This window comes from Harpegnathos saltator, unplaced genomic scaffold (assembly GCF_003227715.2).
Source record: "Harpegnathos saltator strain DR-91 unplaced genomic scaffold, Hsal_v8.6 scaffold364, whole genome shotgun sequence".
Taxonomy (NCBI): domain Eukaryota; kingdom Metazoa; phylum Arthropoda; class Insecta; order Hymenoptera; family Formicidae; genus Harpegnathos; species Harpegnathos saltator.
The window spans coordinates 151,767-165,417 of NW_020230166.1; the positions used below are offsets into that span (position 1 = coordinate 151,767).

Consider the following 13,651-nt stretch of genomic DNA (forward strand, 5'->3'; position numbering starts at 1 on the left):
CGACGCATTCTCGTGGACGCGTCGCTACCGGAGACAACGACGTCGTCGCTCGAACGAACGGGCTCGACCGATTCGCCGTCGCATCGCGATCGAGGCGATCGATCGTCCGTGAGAACGATGTCGCCGATGACTGATCGACAACGAGGTGATTGTAGCATGGTCGTTAGCATTCCCGCGAGTCTGGTTGCGACACCGACACCATCCGATCCCACCATCGGCTCGGCAACGGAACCCGCGAAGCTCGTCAATCGCGGCGGCGGCGGCGGCAAGAAACTGAACCTGCTCGGATCGTCTGCGAAGAAGTGACCGCGACAACGCAGCGCCACGCCATCGTTGTCGAGTCAAACGACCAAGAGGATTAGATTCGAATCGACGGAGGCCAAGGGTTTTCTAGTTTTTTGTGAATCTTCATAATTCTTTTCAATTCCTTGTATGTTTGGATTAAATCTTTTTTTTATTTTTTAATTTAATATAAAGTTAATAAGTTAACGCGCGTTGCTTGCATTGCTGTTATTGTTAAAAATAGTAATAACCGTGACAACCCAGTAAATAGTATCATATAACTCAGTGTTCTAATAAACCTCCCCGTGGGTGCCACCTTGACGTGGTGGGAAGGCTTGAAGGTCCCGATGATGTACAGAGCTGTACCGGAGGGGATTTCGGCCCCTGGCAGGTTCTACCATGCCGGAGTGGTCTGTACGGAGGCACTGGACCAAGAGCACCTGACCGGGCTGAGTGACCAGCCTGGTCCATGACCAGTATGGTCACAGAGCGGATGGGAGGAGATGCCTGAAGGCATTGCACGCCGGTGCTCCGGCAGCCGACAGGGATGACCTTCTTTATACTCGCTCCAGAAAGGGGACCTCTCTCTCCGAGGCATTGCACGCCGGTGCTCCGGCAGCCGAAGAGAGAGAACCCTTTCTTCCTGCCTCGGTTGGACCGTTATGGTTAGACCGGGGCGGAGGGATGTACCCGCATCCAGGGCTCCACCCCATGGGGATCCTCCCCCCATGGTGCCTGAGATGCGGAGGGGTGCTCCGGGCCGCTCGGACGTTTCCGAGGTCGGGGTCGGGGTACCCTATCGCGTCCTGAGAGATTCCACCCTCTGAGGCATTGCACGCCGGTGCTCCGGCAGCCGAAGAGGGGAAGACCTCTCTCCCTCATTCGTCCCAGCCACGGCTGAGCGAATGGAGGATCCCACACCCGGGTCTGCACACCATGGGACTATTCCCATGGTACCTGGGGGTTGGAGGGGTATCCCGGGCAGCTCGGACTTATTCCGAGGTCGGGGTCGGGGCACCCTAGGGTGACGAGGGGAGAGGACCCCACCTTCATCGAAGGTGGACTCCCCGACTTCCCTCACCCGTTCGGCCTCGGTCGAGTGGACAGAGGAACCCACACCCGGGTCTGCACACCATGGGGCTTACCCCATGGTACCCGGGGGGTGGAGGGGTGTCTCGGGCCGCTCGGACGTATTCCGAGGTCGGGGTCGAGACACCCTCATGCGTCATCTAGAGGACTCATTCCCGGAGGCATTGCACGCCGGTACTCCGGCAGTCAAAGGGAATGATCCTCTCCCTCATCCGTCTTGGCCATGGCCAGGCGGAGAGAGGTACCCACACCCAGGTCTGCACACCATGAGGGTTTGGAACCCCTCACGGTACCTGGGGGGTAGAGGGGTGCTCCGGACCGCTCGGACGTATTCCGAGGCGGGGCCGGAGCCCCTGTGTGCTGTGCCCGAGGGAATGCGATCGCATCACCCTAAAGCGGACCGTCGGGCGGCGCGAGCACGCTGGCTGCCATGGGGGAGGCGTTCCCGGTGGGGTGCGACACCGGTGAACTACCTCCTTCCATGGGGCCCCCCGCGTGGCGGCGCCCAGTGCGGTGCCCATGTTGTCGGAGGCATGGGACCCCTGGAAGCGGTCTGACCGTCAGAAATGACGGCCAGAGCGTGTGTAGGGGGCGGGAGACCAGTGCCGACGATGGATATTCCGTCGGCTCGTTTCATATGGTGCTCCTCTGGGGGAACTCGGAGGCTCCCCCCTTTCCGGAGGGGATGCGGGCATGCCCGGGTACTGGAGCCGCACTGGGTTGTGGGTTACAAACAAAAATGACTAACTCACATTACTCTTCCTCTATCTCGGATCTGGACAACGATAAGACGACCCTGACAAGTAACAAGGACACGAATAACCTGGAGCGAGCCCGTAGCTCCAGAAGGAAGGAGGGGGATACAATCCTGGAAAATCAACCGAGCACAAGCCAGTTGCCAAAAAGGGAGGGACTCCGGAATGCCAACAAAAGTAGGCAAAATAAACCCCGATACAGGTCCAGTCCGTATTCGGACGCGGAAGAATCCACATCTTCAGCTGAATACGCACCCTCGGATGGAAAAGACCATCCCGAAGGGAAGTGGGACATCCCCAGGAAGTCCAACGTGGAAACGGATGAGGAGAAGTTCGCAGAGAAGGCAACTCGGCCAAGAGGAAGACCCCGAACAATAGGGGAATACGAGAAAAAGAAAATCTTCATGGCCAAGAGGGCGAGTCTGTTGGAAGCAAAGAAGGAGGAGACCCTGTTAAAGGGACTGGAAAACCCTACGCAGGCCTTCAAAGACTGCTCGCTAAATAGAAAATATAGAGCAGAACTATACAGACTAATGGAGGGCTTAGAAAATGCCCCCTTCAGGGACGTAGCTGCCTCGATTTTAGAGGTATCAACGAAAATCCTCGGATTTTCGGTACGTTCCAAAAATTTGAAGGGGACGTGTGTAAAGCTCCTACGGGACGCGTCGGCAGCCATTATAGCGGGAACAACAACCCTCGAAAAAAGAATGGCCACGGGACAAGACGGGGAAGAAATGGACCTCCTGGACGAACTAAGGGAGGAAAACAAACAGCTCCGAGCATCGCAGGAGCAGTTAAAAAAAGAATTGGAGGAAATGAAGAAAACGCTCCAGAGTAAGAGGAGGGTACCACCATCGAGGGCGGTGTCCCCCTCGCCCCTGGAGCGCGGGCAGGATACAAGGCCAAGTATAAAGAAGGCACCGTCATCAATGATGGTGTCCTCCTTGCCTCAGACATGTAAGGAAAATGTGGCTCGTGGTGTAAAGAGGATGCTATCACCTGAGACGGCGATTCTCTCGCCCACGGAATACATTAGTGAGGAGGAAAGGAGGAAGGGAACAAAAGAAAGAAGAATCCTACCTCCATCTGTGGACATGGAAGAAGAAGAGGCAATGGTGGTGGGGGCAATTGAAATACAGCCAGGGTTGATAAAACCCAACAAAGTGCACCCCAACAACAAAGAAGGAAAACCAAGGATAAGGGAGGATGTGTTGTTGAATACAAAAGTAAAAATGGAAAGAGGGGATCAACCAATGGGAAAGGAGAGGAAAACAACTGAGGAGGAAAAGATTACCTCCATGGTCTACGAAGTCATGAGACTATGGGAGAATAACAAAAAGAAGACAGACCAGGGTCGCATGGAAGAGACGGAAACGAAAAAAGTTCAAAAGAAAGGGAAAAAGAAAGGGGGAAGGACAATACCGAACGGCCAAAAGGCAGGGAAACAGGGGTCACAACAACCTAAGGCTTCACCACCCTCAAGGGAAGACCCACCCCTACCACAAAGGTCCCTGAGGTTCAATTCAGAACCCAAAGAAACCTGGGCAACAGTGGTGGGTCGTAAAGAAAGGAGAAAAGAAAGAAAAGAAAAAGAAAAAGAAGAAGGAAAAAACCCTCCAAAAAAAGTGATAAGGGAGAAAAGTGTGGACAGGAAGGTCAAAAGAAAGATTCCCAATACTGCGGCAATTTCAATTTCCGCGGAAAAAGGAAAATACAAAGAAATTTTGACAGAAGCGAAGAAGAAAATCGATATAGACGAATTAGGGATCTCCAAAATCAGGACGAGACAAGGTGTTACGGGAGCCCTGATCTTGGAGATCCCAGGCGAGAATAGAAATGCGCAGGCAGATAATCTCGCCAAAAAATTAAGGGAAATACTTGTGGATAAGGCCAAGGTGACCCGCCCACAAAAGATGGGGGAGATTAGGCTTAGGGGACTGGAAATATCTACCTCGGAGGAAGAAGCCGCACAGCGGGTGGCCCAAGTTGATGACTGCAAAGTGACAGAAGTCCAAACGGGGATAATTAGGACCATACCGTCAGGATTAAGGTCATTGTGGATGAGATGCCCACTTATGGCAGCCAAAAAAGTGGCGGAAAAAGGGACATTATCCCTGGGTTGGACGCAAGTGAAAGTGGAGCTCTTGGATACGAGGCCTCTACAGTATTATAGATGCCTCGAAAGAGGGCATGTCCAACAAAATTGCAGCAGTGAAATAGACAGGAGAAACAACTGCTACAGATGCGGTGAAATGGACCATCTGGCCCGCAACTGCACAAAAGCGGCAAAATGTGTCGTATGTGCTGAAGCGGGTAAACCAGCGGGTCATCGAATGGGGGGACCGGCGTGTCGTCCCCCCAACAAGAGGAGGAAAAAGAAGAGGGATGAGGGGCAGGAAGCGGAGGCAACCGCACCGATGCCACCCGCCCCCTTCTCCCTCTAAAAAAGCAACAGATGGAAGTGGAGACAAGGAGCAAGAGCCCTCCCCACCCATAGAATCTTTGGATCCAGTTACCTCGGTAGCTGAAACGCAAGATAAGGGGGAGGAAATGGATGTTGAAAGAAGGGGAGAAAAGCGACATCGACCCATAAGAAGAAGTGGGAGTGAGGAAGAGGAGGAGCCCGTGAAGAAACTCTTAATCCAACTGTAATGGACACAAGGCTCCTCCAATCCAATTTGCACCGTGCTCGGCAAGCACTACCGTTATTCGAACACACTATGAACGAGCGCGGTGCTGGACTGGGAATTGTGGCGGAGCCCTACAAAGTCCCCAGAAACCATCCAAGATGGTTTGGGGACAACCTGGGCTCCGTCGCAATAATATGGAAGGCAGGCGGAAATTCTCCCCCCGCTACCTATGTAGGTAGCGGAGAAGGGTATGTCGTGACCAGATGGGGGGTCCTGACTGTGGTCGGGGTATACCTCCCCCCAACAAAGAGCCTGGACTTGCCCAGCTTTAAGTCCAGGCTCCGAGATATGGGGAGGGCCGTCAAGCGGTATCTCCCCGAACCTGTCATCATCGCCGGGGACTTCAATGCGAAGTCGGAGTTGTGGGGATCCCGGCGTGGTGACAGGAGGGGGGAGGAAGTGGAAGACTGGGCCGCGGGCCTTGATCTGCACCTGCTCAATGAAGGACAAAAAGCAATGTTCGTAGGGTCGCAGGGGGAATCGATCATTGATCTCACATGGGCTTCCCCTGCGGCCCTGAAGCGGGTGCGGAGCTGGAGGGTGGCGGACGAGCTCGAAGCTCTCTCTGATCATCTCCTGATAGAGATGGAGCTGTCCGTCACCCCCGAAGGCCTGCGGACAAAACACCCACAGAAGCAACCCCGACCAGGGAGATGGGCCCTGAATCAGCTGGACAGGGAGGCCCTGGACATCTCCCTGGAGGCTGCCACCTGGCCACGGCAGAAGGAGGGGCGGGACCTTGACTCTGCGGTTATGGAAATTATGGAAGTGATCGCACATGCGTGTGACGAAGCCATGTCCAGAGTCAGGTCCTGCCCAAAAAGATCCGCCTGGTGGTGGATACCATAGCCGATACCATAGCCGACCTCAGGCAAAAGTCGGTCCACCTCAGGCGGGCCTTCAGAAAGGTTCGCAACAACTCTGACTCGGACCCCGAGGCTATTCTGGCTGCCCGAAGGGAGTTTTGCCTCGCGGCAGCATCCCTGAGGGACGCGATTGGGGCGGCCAGAGGTAAAGGGTGGGACACCCTCCTCCTCTCGCTAGACGTGGATCCGTGGGGGCGTCCATACAAGATGGTCATGAATAAATTGAAGCCATGGACGCCCCCGCTAACGGAGACGCTCGACCCCCGGTTCCTGGAGCGGGTCATGGAGACCCTCTTCCCGATCAGGGGAGGGGACCCCATAGGCCCATATGTTGCCCCCACCCCTGAACAACAAGGGGTGGTACCGGGGGTCACTGAGGAGGAGGTGGCTGGGGCCATCAAGCGGGTCAAAAGCCGTAAGGCGCCAGGACCTGATGGAATCCCCGGCCGCGTCCTTACCCTAGCCTCGGGGTACCTAAGCGGCAGGCTCGCGAAAATTTTTTCGCGAGCCCTGAGGGAACACAGGTTCCCCCCAGTCTGGGAAGGGCCAATGTGGTCCTCCTCCATAAAGAGGGCAAACCGGAGGACACCCCCTCCGCATACCGGCCCATATGTCTCCTAGACGAGGCGGGCAAGCTCTTCGAGCGCGTCATAGCTGCCCGCCTCGTGGAGCATATGTCCCGGGAGGGTCCGGACCTTGACGACGGCCAATACGGCTTCCGGGAGGGACGTTCCACCGTAGACGCGATTCGGCGTCTGCGATCCCTCTCGGAGGCCATTGTGCAGGAGGGCGGGGTAGCGGTGACGGTGTCTCTTGACATCGCCAACACGTTCAACACCCTGCCCTGGAGTAGGGTGGTAGAGGCCATGAGAGGCCACTTCCGATTTCCACCCTACCTCGTGGCCGTCGTCGAGGATTACTTCCGAGGTCGGCGTCTAGCCTGGAAGGATGCCGACGGCAAGGTATGCGAGAGGGGCATGAGTTGCAGGGTTCCACAGGGGTCTGTTTTGGGCCCCCTCCTGTGGAACCTCGGTTACAACTCTGTCCTCCAAACTGCCCTCCCCGCCGGCAGTAGCATCATCTGCTACGCGGATGACACGCTCATTCTAGCCGGGGGGAAAGACTGGGGGGAGGCCGTGAGAGCGGCTAATTTTGCGGTGGCATGCGTCGTGCGCTCCATTTGCGGACTGGGTCTGGTGGTGGCAGAAAGAAAAACTGAGGCGATATTCCTCCATCGCAAGAGGATGAAGCCACGCCAGGCCCAGATCAGAGTAGGAAAGGTCAGGGTTTCATTAGAGGCCCAGATGAGATATCTGGGCCTCACTTTGGACGGCACCTGGTGCTTCAAAGAACACTTCAATCGCCTGGTCCCCCGGTTGAGAGCTGTCTCGAGCTGTGTCAGTAGACTCATGCCGAGAACCGGGGGACCAGATGGGAAGGCGCGTCGCCTCCACGCTGGGATACTTAATTCGGTGGCCCTGTACGGGGCACCGATATGGGCAGAGGCCCTGGCCGTCAGTCGCCCGATGCAAGCAACCCAGCGCAAGGTGCAAAGTACGCTGGCGGTCAGGGTAGCCCGCTGCTACCGTACTGTGTCCCACGTGGCGGCGGCGGTCCTGGCGAGCATGCCCCCCTTGGAGCTCATGGCCCTGTCGTACAAGAGAATGTACGACAGGAAGCGGGAGCTCCTGCGTACAAGGGGAGCGGAAGAATCGCTCGCCAGGGCAATAAGAAGTATGAAGCACCAGACTCGACAGGTCCTCCTTCAGAGATGGCAGGGATTACTGGCTAATGCCAGGTATGGAAGGAGGACTGTCGAGGCCGTCCGGCCCTTTCTGCCAAAATGGGTAGGAAGGGCCCATGGGACCCTGACCTTCAGGATGGCACAGGTGCTCACCGGGCATGGATGCTTCGGTGAGTACCTGTGCCGTATAGGTTAGGAGCGCACGACGTCATGTCATCACTGCGGACATGACCATGAATCCGCGCAGCATACACTTCAGGAATGCCCCGCCTGGAGTGCTGAGCGCGGAGTTATGGTCAGGGCTCTGGGTCAGGACCTTTCGCTCCCTGGGATAGTTGGGGCGATCCTAGGGAGCGAAAAGAAGTGGGATGCATTCTCCTCCTTCTGCGAATCAGTAATGAAGCAGAAGGAGGAGGCGGAAGAAATGCGAAGAAGGGCAAAGGGTCGGGGAAGGAAAAGAAGGCGGCGCGAGAGGCACCGCCAGTGGAGGGGAGGGAGGAGCAGGAGTAGGGAGGGGGACGCCGACTCGTCAGAGGAGGACGAGCTTAGGAGGATGGTGGGTCAACCACCTCCTCCCCCCTCCCCCTCCTGCTCCCCCCAGGCACCAGCAAGAGGAAGAACTCGTAGGGGGCACGGTGCTCCCTGCGGGACTCAAAGAAAACAACCAATGAGTGGAAACAGAGGGGTGGCGGTGGTGGTGTTGCAACGACTCACCCCCCTGATGGTGGCGGCAGCAATGCTGACCGTCCCCCTGCAGTAGGGGTGGATATGGCACCGCCGCCACCGCCACCCCCTGCTGCCCCTCCAATGGCAGCGACGGGCGATGGTAGCGAGTAGGGGGCACGGCTCAGGCCCAGGCCCCACACCCGCAGGCCACCGACTTCCCTGAAAAAGGGAGTCGGATAAAAATAAGGGGGGGAGAGGGTATCGATGGTGACAAACCGTTGAAAAATACCCCTCCCCCCCTAATCGCAGATCCGACATATAAATCGGATATGCGGGAGGGGGGTCACTAGGACCCCCTACCCCATTCCTCTGCGGTGGTGGGGTGAGCCCGACGGCTAGGGGAGTATATCTCCCCGTAACCGCCGGGGGGGAGGGTGGGGCACCGTGCGGGGACTCCCGGTGCCCCAACTAGCCCTCCCAACGTAGGGTGGCTGGCTGATACGGTGGGTCAGTCGGCCACACAACATGCATTGGCGGCGCCTCGTCTGGTCAGGAACGGTGGTTGAAGCGGGCTTCGGCCGGCTTCCCCCTTCCTGACCGAAGAGACGAGGCGTGAGGGGTGGGAAAGGGGAACGGTGGTCGAGGCGGGCCCTCGGGCCGGCTTCCCCCTTCCCCTGGGGGAGCGGTGGTTGAAGCGGACCTTCGGGTTGGCTTCCCCCCTCCCCTACCCCACCCCTCAGGGACAGAAGGTGCAACACCCGGACTCGGGGCCCCGATTGCAGTTACATGGCACCGGGGCCCCGACCCAAGTCCCTTCGCAGCGCCACCCGGGGAGGTTTTGGCCGGTAGGAGTCCGGCATAACCCTGGCCCTTCCCCGTGGGTCAGGGTATCCATGATGGATTTCCTCCTCGTCAAAAAGAAAAGAAAAAAAAGTGTTCTAATAAATAATGACGAATTTGGTAAAAATTTATGTTATTGACATCTTTTACAGTTAGTTTTTCTTGAATTTTCTTGAATAATAATAACCAGTCCCCCGACTCAGGATGGTATCCATCAAACTGGGCAGGTTAATGCCCAACGTCGGGGGGCCAGACATGAAGGCACGTCGCCTCCACGCAGGAGTACTCAACTCGGTGGCGATGTACGGAGCACCGGTGTGGGCCGAGTCGCTGGCCGTCAGTCGCCCGATGCAAGCGCGGATGCGCAGAGTACAAAGGGGAGTGGCGGTCAGAGTGGCCAGGTGCTACCGAACAGTCTCCTGCGTGGCGGCGACAGTCCTGGCGAGCATGCCCCCTATGGAGCTCATGGCCCTGTCGTACAAGCGTATGTACGACAGGAAGCGTGAGCTCCTACGAACAGGGGGGGCAGACGTACCGCTCGCCAGGGCAATTAGGCAAATGAAGCACCAGACTCGACGGATCCTCTTTGAAAGATGGAAAAGATACTTGGCCAATGCCAGGTACGGGAGGAGGACCGTCGAGGCCGTCCGGTCCTTCCTGCTCGAGTGGGTGGGAAGGGCCCATGGGGCCCTGACTTTCAGGGCGGCACAGGTGCTCACCGGGCATGGCTGCTTCGGTGAGTACCTATGCCGCATAGGAAAGGAGCGCACAACCGCCTGCCATCACTGCGGGCATGGCCACGACTCCGCGCAGCACACGCTCCAGGAATGCCCGGCCTGGAGCAACGAGCGCGGAGTCGTGGAAAGAGAAGTAGATCGCGACCTTTCGCTCCCCAGTGTAGTCCAGGCGATACTGGGGGCGAAAAGAAATGGGAGGCTTTTACCTCCTTTTGCGAAAAAATTATGAAGCAAAAGGAGGAGGTCGAGGAAGAGAGAAGGAGAGCGGAAGGAAGAGGCATGAGGAAGAGACGGAGAGACCGCCACCGTCAGTGGAGGGGAGGGAGGAGCAGGAGCAGAGAGGGGGACGTAGACTCCTCGGAGGAGGAGGAACTCAGGAGACTTGGGGGTCAGCCACCACCACTTCCTCCCCCTCCCCCTCTGCTCCCCCTCCAATAAGGAGAGCGAGAGGAAGGACGACCTGAAGGGGGCAGCTAGGAGGCCTCCAAAGAGACAGAGGGGTGCCGATAGTCGCGCTACAGCGACTGGCCCCCATCGCTGTAGCCACGGCAGCGCTGCTGCTGGTTGCGACCCCGACAACAGCAACAACGGCAACGACGACTCCAACGATGCCCCCCTCCACTTCATCGGGGACGGGGGCAGTTGCGGCGGAGGAGGAAAGGGCGGAGTGGAGAACGAGGCTTCGAGCAAGGCCATCCACCCGCAACACACCGGCTTCCCGTAAAGAAGCCGGATGACAGTAAGGGGGGAGAGAGAGTACGTCGGTGATGGATCCATCACCACGTAGCACACACCTCCTCCCCCCCTTAAACACAGGGCCCAACAATACGTTGGGCATGCAGGAGGGGGTCACTAGGACCCCTCACCCCATTCCTCTGCGGAGGTGGGGAGAGCCCGACGGCTAGGGGAGTATATCTCCCCGTAACCGCCGGGCGGGAGGGTGGGGCACCGGGCGGGGACTCCCGGTGTCTCAACTAGCCCTCCCAACGTAGGGTGGCTGGCTGATACGGTGGGTCAGTCGGCCACACAACATGCATCAGCGGCGCCTCGTCTGATCAGGAACGGTGGTTGAAGCGGGCTCCGGCCGGCTTCCCCCTTCCTGACCGAAGAGACGAGGCGTGAGGGGTGGGAAAGGAGAACGGTGGTCGAAGCGGGCCCTCGCGCCGGCTTCCCCCTTCCCCTGGGGAAGCGGTGGTTGAAGCGGACCTTCGGGTTGGCTTCCCCCCACCCCTACCCCACCCCTCAGGGACAGAAAGTGCAACACCCAGACTCGGGGCCCCGATTGCAGTTACATGGCACCGGGGCCCCGATCCAAGTCCCGTCGCAGCGCCACCCGGGGAGGTTTTAGCCGGTAGGAGTCCGGCATAACCTTGGCCCTTCCCCGAGGGTCAGGGTATCCATGATGGATTTCCTCCTCGTCAAAAAAAAAAAAAGAAAACCTTTAAAAAGATATCTTTTTAAAAAGTATTGGACACTATTAATAAACGTGTTAAATTTTTATAACACGATATCATTTTTACTTGTAAAAACTTATGTTACGTACAAATAATAATAACCTTTAAAAAGATATCTTTTTTAAATAATGGACACTATTAATAAACGTGTTAAATTTTTATAACACGATATCATTTTTACTTGTAAAAACTTATGTTATGTACATAATATCTATCTTAAAAAAAGGAATTAATTTGAATTTGAGATTTCTAAAAATATTAAGTATACGATTTCTCAGTTGGCGGTACTGTTTTAATATATCACTCCTTTTGTATAATATAATATATATTATATATCTACATACCATATAACTGTCCTGCTGCTGATACTTTAGTTATTGGGACAGTAAATTTTACATGTATTAATAATGTAGTAATAATTTAAATAAATTTTACTTGTAAAAATTTATGCCAATATATATTAGGTTTCTCAGTTGGCGCTACTGTCTGATATATCACTTTTTTTGTATAAGTTTTTACTTTTAAAAGCTTATGTTATGTACACATACATACTTAAAAAAATAAAAATAATGAATTTGAAATATCTAAAAATAGCACAATACGTATTGCGCTTGTACTTGGCGCCTTTTTTTACCTTTTTGTTTAAAAAGGTAAGTTCTATATAAGTTTTACTTGTTATAAATTTTACATGTATAATAAGTTTTACTTGTAAAAACTTATGTTATGTATAAGTTTCACTTTTAAAAACTTATGTTATGTATAAGTTTCACTTTTAAAAACTTATGTACACATACATACTTAAAAAAAATAATTTGTATTTGAAATTTCTAAAAATAGCACAATACGTGTTGCGCTTGTACTTGGCGCCTTTTTTACCTTTTTGTTTAAAAAGGTAAGTTTTATATAAGTTTTACTTTATTGATATACATTAATTCAAAAACATATTAAACAAATGTTTTGTAACAGAAATGTTTTAAACGTAAAATTCAATGCAAATTAATTAAGCATGTAGCATGTTTTTACAAAATGAAATTATTGCTGCGCTCGTGTCTTTGAGGGACATGTTATCCCCACGCTCCTGGGAATGGACTGCAAAGTAATCGAGTAGAGATTGTTTGACAGCTGTTGTTGTCAAGGAGGTTGTTAATGAAAAAAGAAAGAAGAGATGAAAGAGAGTCGTCCTGGTCTTATCACGACGAACGCACGTATTAAAATAAAGCTTCTTTCGTTTTGTTAATTCCATGTTATTTTTCTTGCGCAAGGGCGCAACATTTTGGGGGCTCGTTCGGGATTAGATCGACGTCGTGCGGGAGCATTGACGCGATTTTTTTTGTCCGAGTGAAAAGAAGTGTTGTGAGAAATGTTACATTCTCCGATGGGAACGCGGAGTCAAACAGCAGAAGCCCGTCAGGCGGTTGCGGCCGGACAGGAAACAGAGACAGAGGCTCCGACGTTGATAGCAGCGATAAGAGATGTGCGTCAGCTACGCGAGGAGCGGGAACGAGAGCGACTGGAGCTCCAGGAGTTGCGACAAAATCGGAGGGTGGAGCAGCAAGGACAAGGGGAAAACTGTCAAGGCCAGTGTCAAAAATTTCTTAGTTTAAAACCCGATATTTACGATGGTACTGAGTCCTTTTATGAATATGTCTCTCAGTTTGAATTAGTTGCGCGAGCTAATAAATGGAGTGAGGGGGAAAAGACTTTAGTTTTTGTGACAAATTTGAGAGGGAAGGCGCGTTCAGTTTTAGATGGGATAGAACAAAATTTAGATTATAATGAGTTGGAATTGAAGTTAGAATTACGTTTTGGAGAAAGTAATTCTTTTCAGCATTCTTATTCTCAATTTATTAATAAGAAAATTGAAATTAATGAAGATTTTGTGTCTTATGGGGGGGAATTAGAAAAATTAGTCAGGTTAGTCACTTATCAGTTTAGAAAAATATATTAAAAGTTATTTTTATTGCTGTAAATTTTAGTTAAAATTGTAAAAAGCAGATACTCTCTTTATCTTGTGTGAATTTCAGGAAAGAATAAGGCTGGTTGTGAAATTGATGAAGCTTGGATGACATCGAAAAATCTAAGAAGGCCACTTTACTCACAGTTTTTGACCGTGGTTTTCCCGTGAGCCAGAGGGCGAATGCCAAGATGGGAGTAAGGGGTGTTCTTTGAAGAACGTTGGGTCCACAGGTTATACCCCCCTTTATCTGAAGAAGAAGCTGAAGAACGGTGAGCTGAAACTTCAAGAGTTACGTCGACAATTTTTCGGCCTTGTAGCTGTTGGGACAAGAAATGGCGTAGTCATGAAAACCTGAGACAGCAGTCCAGGTTGTGACAAGAAATCGCCAAAGGTACCTTGGAGCAGCAAAGATGGTGTGAAATTTTTGGAGACAGACTCGTAGAAGAGCATTGAGAGCAACTCTTCCATGAAATTGTCGGGACGACAATTTTGGAAGAGGGGGGGCAGTGCTGCGCCCGTGTCTTTGGGGGACATGTTATCCCCACGCTCCTGGGAGTGGACTGCAAGGGAA

General features: G+C 53.4%; 1 protein-coding gene across 1 annotated transcript; it reads left to right on the forward strand.

Moving 5' to 3' along the window:
* The first annotated feature begins 4,846 nt into the window (after positions 1 to 4,846).
* LOC112588981 (uncharacterized) lies at positions 4,847 to 5,665 on the forward strand. Its single transcript, XM_025300439.1, has one exon. The coding sequence runs from the start codon at positions 4,847 to 4,849 to the stop codon at positions 5,663 to 5,665; it is 819 nt and encodes a 272-aa protein (XP_025156224.1).
* The last annotated feature ends 7,986 nt before the right edge of the window (positions 5,666 to 13,651 follow it).

Excerpts from the sequence above, each read along its gene's own strand:
- LOC112588981 (XM_025300439.1), top strand. The coding sequence starts at position 4,847 with ATGAACGAGCGCGGTGCTGGACTGGGAATTGTGGCGGAGCCCTACAAA.